General features: G+C 52.0%; 8 protein-coding genes across 8 annotated transcripts; 2 read left to right on the top strand and 6 right to left on the bottom strand.

Moving 5' to 3' along the window:
- Positions 1-108: 108 nt before the first annotated feature.
- Positions 109-1867, bottom strand: ccsD (Cytochrome P450 monooxygenase ccsD; the record flags this gene model as incomplete). The annotated part of the gene is made up of 3 exons (XM_037316940.1): positions 109-527; positions 622-1519; positions 1580-1867. 3 exons carry the CDS (start codon positions 1865-1867, stop codon positions 109-111), a joined length of 1605 nt encoding a protein of 534 aa, XP_037186134.1.
- A 715-nt stretch (positions 1868-2582) lies between these two features.
- ccsG (Cytochrome P450 monooxygenase ccsG) lies at positions 2583-4083 on the bottom strand (the record flags this gene model as incomplete). Its single annotated transcript, XM_037316939.1, has 3 exons — positions 2583-2995; positions 3066-3755; positions 3816-4083. 3 exons carry the CDS (start codon positions 4081-4083, stop codon positions 2583-2585), a joined length of 1371 nt encoding a protein of 456 aa, XP_037185437.1.
- Positions 4084-4764: 681 nt separating this feature from the next.
- On the bottom strand, positions 4765-5921 carry ccsC-1 (Trans-enoyl reductase ccsC; the record flags this gene model as incomplete). The annotated part of the gene is made up of 2 exons (XM_037316938.1): positions 4765-5296; positions 5386-5921. The coding sequence occupies 2 exons, from the start codon at positions 5919-5921 to the stop codon at positions 4765-4767; spliced, it is 1068 nt and encodes a 355-aa protein (XP_037185438.1).
- Positions 5922-6266: 345 nt separating this feature from the next.
- On the top strand, positions 6267-7541 carry ccsF-1 (Diels-Alderase ccsF; the record flags this gene model as incomplete). The annotated part of the gene is made up of 1 exon (XM_037316937.1): positions 6267-7541. One exon carries the CDS (start codon positions 6267-6269, stop codon positions 7539-7541), a length of 1275 nt encoding a protein of 424 aa, XP_037185443.1.
- An 813-nt stretch (positions 7542-8354) lies between these two features.
- Positions 8355-9742, top strand: ccsE-1 (Hydrolyase ccsE; the record flags this gene model as incomplete). The annotated part of the gene is made up of 2 exons (XM_037316936.1): positions 8355-9167; positions 9233-9742. 2 exons carry the CDS (start codon positions 8355-8357, stop codon positions 9740-9742), a joined length of 1323 nt encoding a protein of 440 aa, XP_037185444.1.
- Positions 9743-10238: 496 nt separating this feature from the next.
- On the bottom strand, positions 10239-12083 carry FUS6-2 (Efflux pump FUS6; the record flags this gene model as incomplete). Its single annotated transcript, XM_037316935.1, has 2 exons — positions 10239-11664; positions 11770-12083. 2 exons carry the CDS (start codon positions 12081-12083, stop codon positions 10239-10241), a joined length of 1740 nt encoding a protein of 579 aa, XP_037185445.1.
- Positions 12084-13305: 1222 nt separating this feature from the next.
- On the bottom strand, positions 13306-15113 carry ATR2-2 (Cytochrome P450 monooxygenase ATR2; the record flags this gene model as incomplete). Its single annotated transcript, XM_037316934.1, has 6 exons — positions 13306-13715; positions 13779-14450; positions 14507-14591; positions 14646-14737; positions 14791-14827; positions 14883-15113. The coding sequence occupies 6 exons, from the start codon at positions 15111-15113 to the stop codon at positions 13306-13308; spliced, it is 1527 nt and encodes a 508-aa protein (XP_037185446.1).
- Positions 15114-16483: 1370 nt separating this feature from the next.
- ccsR (Cytochalasin cluster regulator ccsR) lies at positions 16484-18433 on the bottom strand (the record flags this gene model as incomplete). Its single annotated transcript, XM_037316933.1, has 1 exon — positions 16484-18433. The coding sequence occupies one exon, from the start codon at positions 18431-18433 to the stop codon at positions 16484-16486; it is 1950 nt and encodes a 649-aa protein (XP_037185439.1).
- Between the last annotated feature and the right edge of the window lie 188 nt (positions 18434-18621).

Below are 18621 nucleotides of genomic sequence, written 5' to 3'. Positions count from 1 at the left end.
ATTTCATTGCGAAACTGTGTCAACAATGATCATTGACAGTGTAAATGTGTATCCTATTTCAATGATGCTACAGACTTGGACATAATGGGTGGAAATGAAGCGCTTTAGTTACTTGGGAGATCGAGACTTGAACAATATCTCAACCGAATTGTCCGGTGCATACGACCCGTTGACCAAAGGACTGCTCTTCAGAGGCGCTACCTTACTAAGACGAATGTCATAGTTCATAACAACATGAGCTATGACGATCTTGAGCGTGCTGGTGGCGAAGAAGCGACCAGGGCAGGCCTGCAATCCATCGCCCCAGCCCGGCGAGTTTGAGCTAGTGGTCACGAAGTGATAGCGGTTGTCGTTGCCAGATAACTCGCGCAGGCGATAAAACCGGTCCATGTCAAACTTGTCAGGATTCTCCCAGAGCTCGGGGGATCGGTTGATCTCCTGCGCGTCCACCACAGCCATTACGCCGGACGGGACCGTAGAGCCGTCAGAAAGTTGGAAAGGCTCTTTGACGTAACGCTGAAGAGTGACTGCGAACGATTTGGTTACGTCAAAAATCCCAAAAACACCAGAAGCTTGCGAGGACGGCAATGAAATTTGTTCAGCGTTTGGATTGCAACTTACAGCGGGTAATGGGATGAAGTCGGAAAGACTCGCGGAGGAAGCTGTCCATCCGCTTCAATTCCTGGAGGTGGGTCCTTGGTAGCTGGCCGTCGACCATAACCTCCTTAAGCTCCTGACGCAAGATATCGGCTGCGTCGGGATGCTGCGCCAGCTCCCATAACGCATGATACAGTGCAGAGGCGGTCGTTGGTGTAGAGGTGTAGCTGACTTGGATGTAGTCTGTGACGAGTTGCTTAATCGTAGCCGCAGCTTCGGTGTATCGTGACAACAGGAATTGCGTGAAGGGAAGATCTTCGTCTGACTTAGGTACGAGAAGTTTGCGCTTGTCCTTGGTTTCCTTGAATGTCTTGATTTCATCGTCGAGCTTTGGCTTCAACAACCGCTTCATGTCCCAGTAGTTCTTGGTAACGGGCAGGAAGTACAAAGGACGCAAAAGCGATCTGAGGATACTCGGTGTGGCGTTCAGGAGCGTTACTGCCATGTAGACGAAGAGTGGGGAGTAAATAACGGCTTTGACCCAGCGTTGATTGCGCCCAAGTTCTCTGCCAACAAATGTGCAAGCATTGATTTTGGCGATGATCTCCAAAGACGTCATTAGGAGGTTGAAGCCCTTTTCCTCGGAACAGTGACCGATGATGGTGTCAAAGGTCATTTTGGCGTCTTGCTGACGGTTGAGGACACGTGCGGGCAGGGAGCGGGTGAGTTCGGCAGTGATGGTTTTGACGAGTTCGTGTGTCTCGCCGCCGATAAGACTCCAATCGCCAGAGTTACACACATGCTGGAAGTTCATGATAGATGCTGTCTGCTCGGGAACTCGTTTGAGCTCGTCCCAGCTGCTGGTAGGGTAGATGACGAATCTGTATCGTTTGTTGATGGCCATGAACGGCTTGTCCGGATACTATGTGGTCCCTTGTTAATTGTTTGTGCTATCGCTAGGTGGATATACATGTCAGCTCACCAATTTCTTCCCTTCTGCAATAATGGTATCGAAATGGTAATCATTTCTTTTGACGATGGGAAAGCCATGATCAGGTTCTCGTTGGTGTCGACCCCAAGTTGCGCGATATAGACCATACACGACAAGGCTCAGAACCGTGCCAAGGAGGAAGACACGAGGAAATGCTGAATAGAGGACAGTTCTGGCGATGAATTTGAACATTTGCCATCTAGACAGCCGGAGGGGTGCCAGACTTTGGCGTAGAACCAGGTATGGTTCAATGATCTTGGATTCGATTGAAAATGACATATTGAGTGCGGTTGATTGGTCTTGGTGTTGAAGAGAAGAGGTTGGGTAGAGGGACTGAAGGTGAAGTCTTAGGTTCACATGGCTGAAAAGCACAGCGACGATGCAAATATCAAAGCTCTCACATAACTTGTAGCTTAGAATGGCTTCACCACGCTTGTCGGCTGCGGCATCCCTGCAGAGTTGCCTTTGCTATCGGGCTCGGCGACCCGCACACCGAGGTCCCACCCCGATTGGCTGGATTGTACGCCAAAGTCGGCATCGAACCTGGCATCCTGGGTGTTATGGGGTTGTCCCTGGCGCGTCCGAACAGGTGGGCAGCGTGGAGATGAGGGGAAGTGTTCCAACTCTAAATCCCCATTCACCACATAGACTCGGTCATGTTAAGACGGTAGAAGAAGCCAACGGCAGGTCATTGGCTCGCTCACATCCTTGTAATCGATTAAGGCTGATTCCATGCGCGTAGCGGGTCGGAATTCAGCAACAGCATCAGCATCACTGAACAATGAAATCGGATAGATGATAGAAGCTATACTCGTGTTCTTGTCTATAGCAGCCCCATTACTAACTGCCTACCTCTTCAGTGCAGCTTTATTGAGATGTTTGTCCCAGTCAACAACTTCCACACGTAGTAACCATGATACAATTGTTGCCGCCGAACCAAAGTAAAAGGATCCTAGTGTTTCGTCATAGACTACTCGCTTTCCTAAAGTCCTTCCTAGTACTTCCTTCTAACCAGCAGGTTGACAGTGGGGGCAGGCCTGCTAGTGTTATCATTGTAGAGATTTGGTAGTCTCTCTGTGCCGCCATGCTCGTACTTGAACTCGTACTGCGTCATAAAGTTGATCAGGAAGAACTTCATTACGATGGCGCTGAGAAAGCGACCAGGACATGCGTGTATCCCGGCGCCGAAGCCAAGCGCGCTATCCGAAACCGAAGCGTAGTGGAAGCGATTAGGATCGACTGTTTCGCGGAGGCGCAAGAACCTGTAACCATCAAATTTGTCTGGGTCGGGATAGTTATCAGCGTCGTAATGAGCGCCGTCGGAATGAAACATGATAGTCGTGCCCGCCGGGAGGTGGAAGCCATCCTTGAACGTGTACGGTTTTAGAGTGTAGCGCTGGGTAGAAACTAGAAGCTCTGGGTCAGCAAACAGTTTGCCCCTTAACGTTGGTTCGCCTCTTCAGGGAACAGGACTCACCAAAGCCTATGGGATTCAATCGGGCACTCTCTTTCATGAAACTGTCTAGCTTTCGCATCATAGCCACATGTTGCAATGTCCATTGTCCATTATTAGCCTGGACTTTAGCTAGGGTTTCAGTGACTTCCAACAAGATGTCGTCATGGTACTCGGGATGCGCAATCCAGTCGTAGACAAATGAGTTGAGTGTCCCCGAGGTAGTGTGTATGGCTGTCAAAGATAAGAATAGCTGCGATTCAGTAATTCCGTACAATGATCGATCCTTCTGGCTGCTCTTCATGAGCCAGAAGACGACGTCTCTGTAAACTTCAGATGGATCTCGGAAGCTGTCCGTGTTTGACATCGCCTGGCGCCGCTCTTTGTAGAGGGGCCGCAGTAGGTCAATTGACTGTTTTCTTATCCGTCGCAAGTCCTTTTGGATTGACTCTGACCACGGAGCCAGCCATCTCCAGCGTGGTGTGTACTTGTCTTTGATGGCTTGTGCAGCCCCAAACGCGACAAACGTTGTCTCAACGACGATCTGATGCCAGGCTGGATTTCGGCACAGCGGAGCTCCAACGAGAGCGAAGGAAGCTACGCGGGCCACAAAGCGGCACACGAGCTCATAAGCCGACACCGTCTTCCACTCAAAGGAGACGTTCTCGCTGAGATGCTGGGCAGCTTCGTTCCAGAGGTCTGTCACTAGAGGACCTGGGGAACCCATCAGCATGAATCGAAGGGGAGAAAGGAAAGATATTATAGACGGCTTACCCAAGCTTCTGTTAAGGTCAACCCGGATTACGTGTGCCGCAGCTTCCGTCTGTCTGGGGGCTCGACTGTAGTCCAACAGGAAAGACTTCGCTGAGTAGGCCTCGAAGCTGAAGAGGTCTGTCGGGGCCTTCTTGACTTCTTCCAAGTACTTCGTTGGTAGGAGGACTTGGGAGCCCAGTTCGCCGACGGGGTGACGAATCTGGAATGGAATACCTTGGCGCAAGTACTTTTCATAGCCTTGTCGAAGAAGACTCCGGGTCTCATTCATGTATCTCTCCACATTATTCGATCCGTCAAACCGTAGCAACGGAATGTGTCGTAACTGATCTGCGGTCGCAGGTTCAACATCATTGCCGAATGGCCAGATATTGTAAAAATGCAAGAAGTATACAAGAGTTACCCCAATGCTACCGCCTAATAACAAGAACGCTTTTGCAGTTAGCAGTTCAAATCCAAGTAGTTGCAGCATGGTGTCGATCCTGGAGGTAGGTGTTGTCGATTTCGTACATAAGAATGAGAACAACGCTGCATGCAGTAGATGCGCGATGGCTGATGCGAATAAGGGTTATATCATTTTACTCCTTGAAGCCAGAGGACCCCTGCATGTTCGGCGGTCGGTAGTCGCTTCGGAGACACTAATCCTCGTTCACAAACTGTGTTTTGGCGACGCAACCGAGAGTCAAAACCCTGTTCCCAGTCTGTGGAGAATGTGAAATTGCCATGTAAGCCTTGATGGCTACTGGGGCCAATCAGCACGGTTCATAAGATGGTCTTCTGTTAAGGACTATAGCCTGTCTATCATCTGAAATCATTCGGACTTAGGAGGCAGGCCTGAAGGTCAGCTGAGCATGCTCACTTTACACTGATGAAGCTGCACATTGTGGTCATTGATCCACGATGCTGTCCATAAACTGAAAGACGAAGGAAAGGAATAATTGTCAACTACTAATTAGGATTCGTCCAAAGTTACGATCAGCTTCTGCCCGGAGACCTCCTTATTCTTCAACATTTCAACGCCTTCCAGGATACCCTCAAATTTCCCATCCAATTCTTTCAGTGGATGGGGTCTCAGATTCCCTTGATCCAGCAATTTCTGTAGGTCTTTGTACCAGCGGATGCCAAACGCTCTGAGCTCCGGATCCTCGTCTCTCTCATAGCCGTAGTCCAAGTCCAGACGATGACCCAAAATGGCCATCCCCATGACAAAGAATAATTTAACGGCCCTCCGTTCGAGAGCGTAGTCTGGATACATCTCGAGGCAAGCATAGCGGCCCCCTGCTCGTCCCATCGCTTCGTAGCACAGAGCAACACTTTTGAGGTCCGTGAAAGGGTCGATGATGTAGGACAGCGTGTCGCGAGTGTACGACTTGATTTTCTTGCCGCAATCCGGATCGTTGTAATCAAAGACTTCCTCTGCGCCGTACTTCCTAGCCAAGTTGAAGTTCCTCGGCGAACAGGTGGCAATGGGAACGTGTCCTATCCTATTTGGATTTTAGATCGTTAGTACCAGAAGTGCCCTGACAAGCGACACCAAAACGGGGGACTCTGCCCCGCTCGGAGACGAACTCACAGGCGAAGGAGCTGCAAGGCCATTGTCCCGACCGACGAGCTGGCCCCATGAACCAGCACCATGCGGGGCTTTTCGGCTGGTTGCATGGGGGTTCCCGGCAACATCAAACCCTTGTAAATTGCCATCCCCAGTGTGCTAAGCCCCGTCGTGCTGAGACCAACAGCCTGTCGGAATGACATATTGGGCGGGAGCTTCAGCGTAAACTCGGACTCGGATACGGTGTACTGGGTGAACGTCCCGGACTCCGGCCGACTCGGATTGGATCCGTGGACAGCTCCGCACACCCTGTCGCCGACTTTGAAGGCCGTAACGTTGGATCCCAATCCAACAACGATTCCAGCAAAATCGCATCCGTCGACTGCGCCAGGGCAAGGGAATCGTTCATACATTTTGTGGTCGCATGGGTTGATGGCCACAGCCTTCACCTGCACCAAGAGCTCGTTGGGTCTAGGCTGCGGCATGGGTACATTCTCATCGATCCGTAGGCAACCATCGTCGCCTTGAACGACAGCCGTTCGCTTGGTAGGAATATGCATCGTGAGTTGAAGCGTCAACAATGGAAGCAGATTGGAGAGCAACGTTTGTATCACCAGGAATTCGGTCGCTGATCTACGGGACCTGGTTATATGCTATCCAGTGAACCGTTGTGTTCCGAGGTCAGTTGTATCTTTCGGACATCGAAAACTCAATTGGGATGGACCAGCCCCGAGAGGGGACTCCAGCTGGAGTAGATAGCCATAAAGTATGCCTGCGAAATTCCCCACACACTCTATTCCACCTCCATCCATCCGAGCTTGCAGCATTGACTCACCCATTCACACCAAGATTACTTCGCTTTCCAGCCTTTCTGTATCTTTTCGAATAGCCATCTCGAAAAAGTCATGATTGCTGCCAACACTCTCCTGGCTTCACTGCTTGTTTCCTCTGCTTGGGGCAGCAAAGTGTGTCTAGAACCATGGCCTCTGCATTGGAAAAGTCCCAACCTAGCTGGTCTCGCCGTACAAGAGCAGCAGGTGCCTTTAACCGACAACATCGAGGCGTCAGGCTGTCAGATCAGCAATTTGACAGCCTACGACATGGCCAAAGGCAGGAAGTTGGTCGATTTCGCTAGGGGCGCAACTGAGAACATAGAAATGCCTAAGATTCGTCCACTCAACTCAACCGCTGGTGAGCAGTGGGCCTTTGATGGCGTCTCTGAGGATGGCATGCAGTCGTTTATCTTTGGGTTCTACCGCGACCCGAACTACTCTATCCTTGGCGCTGGCAATTTCCGCCTGTCGCTCGAGTTTGGGTTTTCTGACGGCACCCGGTTTTCCGAGCTCTACTACGCCGAGCGAACTGTCATGGAAACCTGTCCGCAAGGTGTCAGGGGGGTGTGGTACAGTGAGAAGGAAGGATACCAATTCTCTTTCCTCGTGAACTCAGACATGAGCGAAGCTATCGTCACTCTTCACTCAGACACGGTCAAAGGAACGATCATCACAAAATCCAAGTCATTGCCTATTGCTGCCGACGGCCACGTCTGGCCAAATGAGAACGCGACGACGGAACCCGTTCGACACTTGCACTGGTCGCAACCCATTCCTGCCGGCACGTTGGACTTCGATGTCGAGATCAAAGGCAAGAGGGTGACTTGGAGCGGCATTGGTGGTCATGAGAGGTTCTGGTCCGCTTTCAGCTGGTTTACATGCTTGAAGAACCTGCAAGGTGTGCGAGCAATGCTCGGACCCTACGTTCTCAGCTTCTTCCGGTTTGAGTCAAACCTGGACCAGGGCCACGTCCACCAATCTGCCGCCCTGTTCAGAGATGGTGTTCCCGTCTTTCGTTCAACATCTCCAAATCAGTCCGACACGGAAGACTACGTCCTTGCCAGCAAGACGTACGGCGGCGCGGTCACGGGCACTCTCAAGGACAAGGTGACAGGCTTTCAGCTTGAGCTTGTCTCCCCGAGCAATAGACGCCACTACACCTTCTTCGTAGAGCATGCAAACTTGGCGTTCGAGTACATTCTTGGCGAGGGTGTTGGCGGTAGTGGTTTTTCAGGAAAGGCAAGGGGTGGGCACGTTGGGATGGATCAGTACGAGGGCGTCTCGATGAGCGAGGCATTGACATTTCCCAAGAACTCGCCGCTTTTCCAGAGTAACTATGTCGAGTAGAAACCCGTTTTGTAATGTTGGCTTGACTTGACTTTGAAGATGGACAATTCACCACCGAATGGGGGAGTGGAATCATTGTTGTTATGTCATTAGGTCTCCGTTAAGAGGGGAAGAGAATACGTGTGTGTGTTTGATGAAATCAAGGTTTTAGCTACCGACCGTATACGTATCTAAATAAAGCTCACCTACTATTTCTGTAAGAACGTCGTCAGTCGCCTCAGGTTCCAGAAAAGAGAGTGTGAAAATTCAAGCAAAGGATCACTGGCGAGTAATCCTTAATCTACAGCCGGTCACTATTCAAATAACTTCAAAAGTGGCACGCTTGCACATCAATCTGGCGGTTGGGATACCCCATTCCCCGCAGGTTTCCCTTTTAGGTCAGCAGAAGGTGCCTTGTAGCAGTGGAAAGGTGTCGTGTGACTTTTGGGCCAGAACCCAGTCGGACTCGTCCCCTGCAAAATTTCGGAGCTATGTCGAAGGTTTGGGCATCGGGAACTAAGATAACAAAGTAGCATCCCCGACTCCGAATGTGGGCACCTCAGGATATCGTAAAAGTATACTCTCCGTCATAGCTCCCTCACTTCGTTGCTGTGGCATCGGAGATTTACATTACCTTTACTAGGAGAGGCGGCTACGCATTACGACCTGCTTTGCCCAATAACCACAGTCCACTGTGAGGAGCCTACTTTCGCTTGTACTGGTGAGAATACCAATGCGGCAGTTATTTCCATCTCTTAAGCTAACGCAAAAGATTTAGGCCACTATACCCATAAACCAGAAACCATCGTCACGACTATTCAAGACTTCACAAAAATGCACAAACTATTCCCAAGTAGCACGTTTTTCGACTTCGAGACTGTTCGAATACTCGGGACTACCGTCTATGGCGGTGCTGAGACAGCCGAGGTTCTCGAAGCAGTGGGCGAAATCAAAGCCAACGATCCTATATCATGGGAAAAGGCGTGGGCTAAACAAGCGGCACGAGCCGAGGTTTTAGCCAAAGAGGCCTGCGCGCACGGCGACAAAGATGCCGCCAGAAGGGCATACCTGCGAGCTGCCAACTACACTCGTGCCAGCGGCTACATGTTCGTTTCTTCCCCGCCCGCCAATGGCGACACGGCCATGATACAGCATCCGTGTGCGCTATCTGTCTCGGAGCGGATGGGCAGTCTCTTTCGCAAGGCCATTGATCTTATGGACTGCCCGGTACAATTGCTTTCTATTCCCTACGAGGGCCACCGCTTGCCAGGATACCTCTATCTGCCACCTGACAGCTGCCGTATCCCTGGCCGAAAGATGCCCATCTTAGTGAACTTTGGAGGAGCGGATTCCTGTCAGGAAGAGCTGTTCTTCATGTACCCTTCCTCTGGTTACCGGCAAGGATACGCCGTTCTCACGTTTGATGGGCCTGGCCAGGGTGTCATGCTCCGTCGCCACGGCCTCGTTATGCGACCAAATTGGGAGATTGTTTCGGAGCGAGTTATCGATCATCTTGTCGACTTTTCCGCCAAGAATCCCAATCTTGAACTCGACGTCGATAGCATTGCTGTCGCTGGTGCGTCCATGGGAGGCTACTATGCGCTTCGTGCTGCTGCTGATCCCAGGGTCAAAGCTTGCGTCTCAATCGTAAGTTCCATTAAGGATCAGAACTTTATGACCCCTGTGCTAACACGGTTCTTTCTTCTAATCAGGACCCGTTCTTTGACATGTGGGACTTTGGCACCGCCCACGTCTCCCGCTTGTTCCTGTCGGCCTGGATGAATGGATGGATGAGCCGGGACGTCATAGACAAGTTGATGAATACACTGAAGACATTCTCTTTCCAACTCAAGTGGGAGATCTCTGTTGCAGGGACCTTTTTTGGGCTCTCGTCGCCTTCAGATATCCTGCTTCATATGAAGAAGTTTTCGCTGGCTGGTTCACAACAGAAGGATGGTGTCGACTATCTCACGCGCGTGGTCTGTCCTGTTCTCGTATCTGGTAGCGGTAACTCGCTGTACTTGGACGTGGACGAGCACACCAAGCGATGTTATGACGGCTTGGTCAACGTTCCTCTCGAGAACAAGGAAATGTGGGTGCCGGCCAGTCCGGGGCAGGGGAGTCTCCAGGCAAAGATGGGAGCCGTGGCCTTGTGTGGCCAAAGAAGTTTGCAGTTTCTTGATCGTGCGCTTGATATTGATAGACCGCCGGTGTTCTTGTAGCATATGCTCCTCATATGGCAACATATCTCCGAAGAAACCTTTTTGTTGCGGATCACAGTCATTCCCCCGTGTTCCTAAGGTAACCTAGGGAAAAAGGCTCGTGTTTATTATAAGCGGAAAGATTATGCTTAGGAAACATTGTATCCTCGTGGTTTGCTCAGTTTAAACACAGAGAGTATTCAATACGATCTAATGAGAGAAGTCTGAATATTCTTCTCTGCCGCAAAAGCCATGAATATTGCTTAAAGCACGTCTATTTGTTGCTTCCTGTGAAAGAATTCGACATCACTAAGCCTGTGGTAACCTTAGAACACGGTCGGCGAGGTATCTCACTCAGACAAGCTATCGCCACTTTAACTCAAAGTACAAAGCAAATCATCCACGGCACGTTGTGTAAAAGCCAATCAGAAGTCTATTCTAAGCGCTAGCACATGCTTATGACATGCGCAAGTGCCAGGTTGAAAACTCAAACGACTGATCATACATGCGAGATAGTCTATACCTCACTATTGAAAGATGTCTGGCCCGGCTTTTCCTCTTTCAGACCAAATTCCTCTGTTGTTTGTTCGGTGCGACACTCCAGGTCTTTCTCTATCAAAGACGCAATAACGCCAAGACCCGCGATCGCGATGAGCACTTGCCAGACGCGCTGTAGGCTCACCTCGTATAGGCCGATGATTTCGTTCTGCACCGCATCAGGGAAGGAACGGACAAAATCTCGTGACGCCTGTTGGTACGCCTGGCCAAGGCCCAAGCTTGCTCTCGCATTACTGTCCAGGGTGGAGGACGAGAGCAGTTCGTCAAATCGACTGTTGAAGATGGCAGCTGGGATCGTGATGGCGAAGACAGTAGATATACTTCTGATGAAGGCGAATGCGCTGGTGCTGGCCGCGTTGAGCGAGTCTGGCAACGCGGCTTGAACCGCGGTCAAGATGGAGGCATTGGGAAGGCCGACACTGATACCCGTGATAATCCCCGTGATTGCAATTACAGCGAGGTGTGTGTTACGGTTGAGCAAGGTGAAAACGCCCATCATGATCGTCATCAGTGCGAAGCTGCCGATATGTACCATACGGAATTTGCCCATGTTTGTGACTAGAGCACCACCGACAGCAGCAGATAAGCAGAACAATATCGAGAACGGTAGGAGCAGAATTCCAGATCTTTCGGGATACACCAGAAGCGTTGACTGGAAATAGAGCGGGAGGAAGTAAAGTGCGCCGTATGATACCAGGATCTGCACGGCCTCGACCACATAGGCGGCCACAGACGTTCTATTCTGGAACAGTGATATTGGCAAAGCTGGATGAGGACACCAAGGCGATGCCTCAAAGCCGATAAACAAGCCGTGGCCGATGACACCCAGCACCAGTGTAATTATGATGACTGGATGGGACCACGCGTACTTTGATCCGCCGCCGTACGTAAGACCGTATAGAAGTGACGTGACAGATGCGCACAGAAGAAGGAGACCGACAACGTCAATCCTTTTGAGCTTTTCCAGTGGTGTTGAGTCCTCGTCGCTGCGGTGCTTGAGGTTCAGGGAAAAGAAGAGGAGGGCCAGGCAGACTCCGCAAATTGGCAAGTTCAGATAGAAGACCCATCGCCAAGATGTCCGTTGGACGATGATCCCACCGAGGAAGGGTCCCAGCACGGAGCCGATGACGATGAAGAGGAAGAGGAGTCCCATGAATTGTCCACGCTCTCTCAGCGGTAGGAGGTCGCAAAGGATGATCTCTACGAGAGTGTTGATGCCAGCGGCGCCAAGCCCTTGTACTGCTCGCCCGCCGATTAGTGTCGCCGCGTTGTTGGCGGCACCACAGACAGCCGATCCTGCGGCGAAGATGACCACGGAAGCCAGCATTGGCCACCGTCTGCCCCAGATGTCTGCTAGCTGACCGTAGAGAGGTTGAACAGCCGCACTGGAAACACGCGTTGGTAAGCGTCAAGATCGCGTAGTACAGTTATCCATGCTAGACCATTTTTTTGTTTGCTTGACGCTTCCATATCAACACCACATGACTTACCTGGTGAGAAAGTAAACGTTCACAACCCAGATGTAGTCCCTTTCGGCATCTACAGCGCGCGAAATTGCTGGGAGAGCCGTAGACATGATGCCGCCTTCCATGGAGCTTAGGAGAGCTGTGACGGACAAGCTGGCGAAGATGGCCCAAAAGGCCCATCCACGACCACCGGATTTGGGTGCATTTTCGTCGGGCGTCGGATCGGCTGTCGCGTCTGCCTGTGTTTTGTCGTTGAGTGTCACAGGGCTATCTGGATTAGATTCAACTCGATTTGGAGATCGATCTCCCAACTTGATGCCATCCTCGGGTCGAGACATTTTGTTGATGTGGACTGGTTGAACAGGAAGGGAATATCAGGTACGGAAGAGAAATGTGTCGATAGAAGGAACACAACGAACGTAGAACTTATCGATTTACTCCATTTATGGACTAGCTGAGATACGCTTCTGCGGCAGGCTCTTGACTCGACATTCCTTTACATGGCCCCCAAAGGTGTCGTTGCGACTCAATGTGCCGGAGCGGCACTCACGACAATCTACGAGTTCCTTGTCTATTGTAAAGATATTCAACGTATTAAGATGGGACGAAATCGGTGCGATCGACAATAAACCAGCGAATTCCCACCGATTGGAAAGCCTAAAGTCCAAGGAGAGGTTCGTGTCTACGCACTTTGGGTGGGTGCCACTGACAGGAGTGGTAATTCTAGTCCGAATGCATCATGCAGGTCTGGAAGCCAAATGCTGCCTGATTTATAATACGGTTACATGAGCGACTCGCGCCAAGAGTCGGTGAATTTCGCCATTGGGAGAACAACATGGTCGGAGCCCTCCGATGGTGCAACGTGGGCCGGGCCATCAAACATAACGGGAAAGCCAAATTTTGACTTCCGCAACAACGCAGGGCAGATAACTTTCGGGACCTGAGAAAACGCTCCCGCAGTTGCACCCATCTAGATTGAAACGGAAGAGATACTGGGAACCCAGGGAGAACAATGAGGCTATCAACGGAAGTGTTTTGTCAGCAAGTGAGGTTTACAAATGCTGAGAGGTCTGGAAATTTCGATTGTCACAGTACCTGCGTTAGAAGCGTTCCATCTACTACCCGACCTGTTGCAAAAAAAAGTAAAACGTCTTTGCCAGGCAACTTGCGTTGCTTCTTCTGAATGAGAAGTATGGTTTGAGAGCTGTATCGCAAGTATTGAGAAATCATGCCCGAGCTGTATGTACATCATCACCAGTGTGGACAGCTTTTAGGTAACGGAAGTATGATTGTGTTCTTCATATTGAAAAATTGCAGCTTAGATGCACATGCAGTTCCGCTCTTTCAAGACTCGGGTGCAAATGGGTTGCGTTGTTGTCAGACTACATTCCTTGTGCCCCGTGGGTCCAGCGAAATAGCAATTCACTCCATCACTACACTACAATAATCTGTGTTTACAGTGCCAATCATTCAAACAAGAACTTCCATGTCTCGTTGCTTCATTAAAATAGTCTTCGTGGGGTCAGGGACATTCTAACGCCAGATTTCGGTTAGATCTCCTTAGTCATTCTTATAAACAGCAATGGGTCTACTTGCCTGATCACCAAACACAAGGCTGGGATATCTCTCGTTTACACCGTCAGGCAACTTGATGTCGTAGATGCGCAAAAGATTCGCCATCACCGTCTTGATCTCGTTAACGGCGAAAACGCGCCCTGGACAAGCGTGCTTGCCGAAGCTGAAGCTGAGGTGCGTGGGTCCAACGTAAGCAGCCTGAAGCTGGTTCAGTTGGGCTGGGTTGTCATCTCTGCGGAGCTTGTAGAAGCGCAGAGCATCGAATACGTCGGGATTCGGGAAGATCTCTGGGTCTTCGTTGATGCCGACGCTTGGGACCTCTACGAACATGCCCTCCGGAATTACCTGGCCGTTCGAGAGTTCGAATGGTTTCAGGACCTTGCGGACGTATGCGCCTATTGTTACGGTGTCAGTCGTCTGGACACAGCGATTCCTAATCCATGTAATTGATCACATACTCGCACTCAAGGGAGTAACTCTCATGACCTCTCTGAGAAAGCTGTCCATCTTCTTCATGTTCAGGAGTGCTGCGGTTGTGAATTGGCCATTGGATTCCTCCAGAACCTGTTCAACCTCTTCCAGAAGCATGGGGGCTAGTTCGGGCTTCGCCGCCAACCAGTACACTGCGTTCGTGGCCGTCATAGTCGTAGTATGAATGGCCGCGAAACTAGCACCAATCTGCGCCAGCGCCAGATCTCGGGTGCTCAGCTCGCCCACTCGGGTCTGCGAATCGAGCATCCACTGGAGCATGTCATTGTGCTTTAGTGAGCTCTCCTTTGCCGCCTGCTGCCGGGCAGTGACGATGGGTTGGAAGACCGCATCAGCTTCAGCGAGCCGCTTGTGTAGCGCCCTCGTCATGGGGAGCCAAGGGGCAATTAGAGGCCGCAGGAAGGTCGGTATCATGGCAATGCCGTAGACGGCTTTCATGAGATGTTGAGTAAAGTCGATCGATGTGCTGAGGTACGCCTCATTATCGCAAAGCTCAGGGCCAACGAAAACGTGCCCTGACGCAATCGCGATAATGCGCAGGAGTTTCGCGTTGATGGCAACTTCGCTCCAACTGGATGTTGGCGCCAGTTCGCGTTGCAGCGTCTTGGCGATTGTCTTGGCAACGGCGGGGTTCAGATCGTCTGTTATGGAGAGGAGTTAATTCGCCAGTTATTGCACTAGACCAGGGTTGACTAACTTAGCGCGGGGGTCAAGTTGGCTCTTGATACGTGGACGAAAACGGGTAGTTCGAAGCCAACGGCTGTGTATTTGGATTGGATGAACTTTCTCGGTCAGTACTTGTAAATGAAAGGCAGGGTGAGGGCGGTTCCAGAAACCTCTTCAACCGCCTTTTGGGCACTGATGACATCGTCGGGCGCTTTACTCAACTCTGGCAGATACTTGGGAGGAACCAGGATTGAATCCCTAGCTTGGGAGTGGATCAGCTACAAGGTATCTAATCACGGTGTTCATCCATCTTACTCTTGGCAGTTGTGATGAGAGAGATGCTGTCCTTGTGCTGTAGAAGACGTCAGGGATATCCAGGCACACGAGGCTTCCAGGGCACGACTGACGTTGCGATAAGCATCAAGGAACATCTGAGTCGCGTTGCCCTGCATGAAATGCTTTCTGCGGGCCCATCGCGAACCCTTCCCCACGATTGGGACATTGGCAAGTGGATTCGGCTTGAACCAGCTGTGCGAAAATAACAGAAACGCGACGAAGACAACACCTGCTAGAGTAGAAGCCCAGTAGCTATGTGGCTCGGAGCCAGCAGGCGAGTAAGAGTCAGACACGTTGGCCATATTGAAGTAATCAGCTCTAATGTTTGATGGTGCGTAACCTGCGAGTGGAATAACTAGATACTGTCAAGTGTGTAAGGCGTGGAGACATGAGATATGCATGGCACGCGAGGGACGCCGGCGATTGTACAGTTTGGACTTATATACTCTGGCTCCGGTCCTCTAGAAACGATTTCATGAGGAGAACAGTTGCTCCGTGTCGTTTGCTTGGCCTCTGATGCATTCGGAGTTCGGTGCTGATTGCACAGGACTGTAGGTTCCTACCTAAATCAGCCAACCTTCCACAGACCTTCTGTCACTAATCCCTGTCTGTACTGGCAGCTTCAATCATACCACCTTGGTCATCTTATGTGATGAGCTGAATGATGCAAATAATGTCATGTGACTGCAGCTGCGATACTCTCACGTTGGTGCTATGCAGCATAACCTTTCTCTGTCCTCCGATAGAGTACAGCCCTCATCACCCTGACATGTAATTTTCGTTGTGCCGGCTTTTTCACTGTGAGTTGGCCGACTGACCAACTGCCAAGTTCACAAGGTGTTGCAGCGTTACTCCGGACAGGCACGCAATGCAACCTTTAGGCCCTGCTCAAGTCTATTTCCTCTCAGAGGCCTTACCACGGCGGAAAAATAGGATAAGATACCTCAGAATGTGGCCATCGGGACATCGGACACGGGCATCACAATTGTTCCGGAAGGTTCTGGAAGGCCCTAGGCCAGGCATGTCCTGTTCGTTTCGGCCTCCGACGCCGATACCGACGTCTCCACGTCCGAATCCGAGTGTGGGGGTGGCTCACCGAATCGTACGGCACCCAAGCGATCGGCACCTCTGATGAACCGCAGCATCGATCACCGACAACTCAGGAACGCCATCAGTGCAGTTTTGTGGGGAAGGAGGGCAATCACAAATGTTGCTCGAAGCGAGCTGTGAAAAACAAATCAGCCCATTGGCCAGTAGCGTTGTGTTACCCGGGTTCTGCATTTTCAGGTAGGGCGTACTGATGCAGAGTCAAGGCAAGACACCCTCCTATCTCACGTGTCAGAATTCGAGGTGGTGGCTGCGTTATAAGTGCTTACTTTTATTGACAGGGACGTCGCTTAGCTGTACGGGGAAGCCCGCGAGTGTATTCGTCCGAACAATGTCCGCAACCTCATTTTGAGTCGCTAAGTGGCTAATGAAGACAATGACTAGCTGGCTCAATGAAATCTTAGGCAACTACCAGAGAATCAAATGATATTCCCAGTTTCGGATTTGATGCTTTGAGAGTGTTTATGTCATGAAGGCTATCTACTTACAAATCGCTGTAATCTAAGTCATGGCTCTGAATCTTGTCTACCTCTCTGAGATGAAATGGTGTCTAAACACGTCCACCCTAACCACGTCCACCTCGTAAAGTATGCCGGATGCTCTTCACAATCCCGCGGACCAGTGACAGCCGCGCCGAGTTGGGCCCCTCCCCGCCGCCACCCCTGTTGGCGCCGTGCAGAAACGTGTGAAGCAGCGTCGGTGCGCTCGTCAGGTTGAGCACGCCATTCTGCTGCGCTTCCGCCAGGGTGCAGCTCTCGCGCGATGCGGGGTCGATGCCCAGCACGGCCTCGATGCGTTGCAGCATCTGGCAGCTGACGTGGATGAGCATCTCAATCTGCAGGTGCGGGTGGCAGTTAAGGCCGAACCCGCCAATGTTGATGTCGGGCAGGATCACCGGCCCCATGCCCTTGCCGCCGTGCCGTGGGTTCGTGCTGCTGCTGCTGCTGCCGCTGCTTTCGGGTGTACATTGATGCCGTTGGTACTTTTGCGTCAGGAGGGCGTTGTGGATGGCTGCGAAGACGGCCTCGTAGCCGCGGAAGAGCCACATGTAGCAGCTGATGATTGTGAACGTCGTCGGCATGCTGAAGAAGCCGCTGTGTTGGGGTGAGAGCAGCAAAGGGGCCGCCGGCGCTGCTTGACTGCGGGAGTGAGGTGCCCCTGGACTCTTGAGCAGATCATCCATCCCGTCTCTGGTACCATCTTCATCCTCGGGGCGCCTGTGAGGCATGGGTAGAGACTCGTGTGTATTTGCCGTTCCGTCGTTTGAGAACACGTCCATCTCCTCTGGCGAGTCAACATAGGAGTATTCCGAGCTGGGGGACGAGCAGTCGCTTTGCTTGTCTTGCCGTGGCGGGGTCTGCAGACCTTTGAGACGCTCCAAGGTGTCCAAAAAGACCTGGGAGCTTTCCAACAACACGCCGACCATGTTCTTTCCCGTCTCGGACTCTTCCTCATGAGCTTCCGCGGCGGCACGGGTCTTCCCGCCCGGCGAGTAAGCAAGCAGATCCTCCAGCTCCACGGCGTGATCTTCTGTGAGGCTGAAACATCTCAGCAGCAGCGATGTCAACTCGGTGAGCCGCTGCAGACACTCGTCCATGGTCTCACATCGATCACTCGTAATAGTCGTGATTGGTCCTCGTGTCGTCGCTTTCGGGTTCTCGTTTGATTCGACGACAGGCGCGCTGGTGCTCTTCTCCGGGGCCGTGGTGGTGGTGGTGGTGGTGGTGGTGTTAGTCAACTCGCTTAGATCTTGGCCAAAGATGTTGGTCAGGGCAGGGTCGCACTCCGGCCAGTGGCTCAAGGAGGAAAGGTCGTGATCGCTGATCCCAAAGGGGATGCTGCCGTTGCGCCCCCCGGGGTTTGACTTCACGCCTGCATCGACGCCCGCAAAGACCATGCCGGGGAAGCCTCCACTAATTGCGGACAGGTCCGCACCGGATGGGTCCGCGGCCATGGTGCGATGGAAGCTGTCCTGCCGCCGTGATGGCCCATGGATCGGCCTGCCATCATGCTGCTGCTGCTGTTGATTGCCGACTGCTGTAAGTGCTGCTCGCACTTCTCCTGGGCATTGTGACATCGGGGTGGTGCGGTAGGATGATCGCGTGCTGGTATCCTGGTACATGTGGCCGCCGCCCGGTCCGGGGGGGAGGGCATCGTCGGTGACAGGCCGCTGATAGACAATAGGGGGCGACACCGAACCCATGGACCCTCGTCGCTCGTAGCCGCTGGTCCGTATCGACACCTGTCGCGTGCGAACCGTATGCAGGCACTCTGCGCCGGCCTTGACGCACCTCTCGCAGGCCGGCAAGCCTCCCCCGGCACCCTCGTTGAGGAAGTCGCAGCCGGGCGGCCTCACGCATCGCAGCTTGTGGGCGCGACAGCGGTCGCAGGCGCTCCGCCTCGATCCGCTGCTGCTGTGGGAGCCGTTGTCGTGCTGGATGACGCTGCTGCGGCGGACTGCGGGAACGCCATTGGTGGTGGTGCTCTTGCCAAGCGATGCAAAGTTTGGGTCCATGAGATGTCTCCTTATTTCTTCCGGGCAGAAGAGGTTGTTTCTTGTTCTCGAAGGGTTCAGAGATGCATCGGGGGGCTAATATTTGTAGCTAAAAAAGGCTGAGGACTGAAGTTTATAGGAAAATTACACGCAACAGACGCGTGCCTGTTGAAGCTTCAACGAAACTCAAACATGATGCGACTCGTCGC

Source organism: Colletotrichum aenigma (assembly GCF_013390185.1).
Source record: "Colletotrichum aenigma strain Cg56 chromosome Unknown KSG_Cg56_contig01, whole genome shotgun sequence".
In the NCBI taxonomy this organism is placed as follows: Eukaryota; Fungi; Ascomycota; class Sordariomycetes; order Glomerellales; family Glomerellaceae; genus Colletotrichum; species Colletotrichum aenigma.
This window is presented reverse-complemented; position numbering and strand designations above follow the sequence as displayed.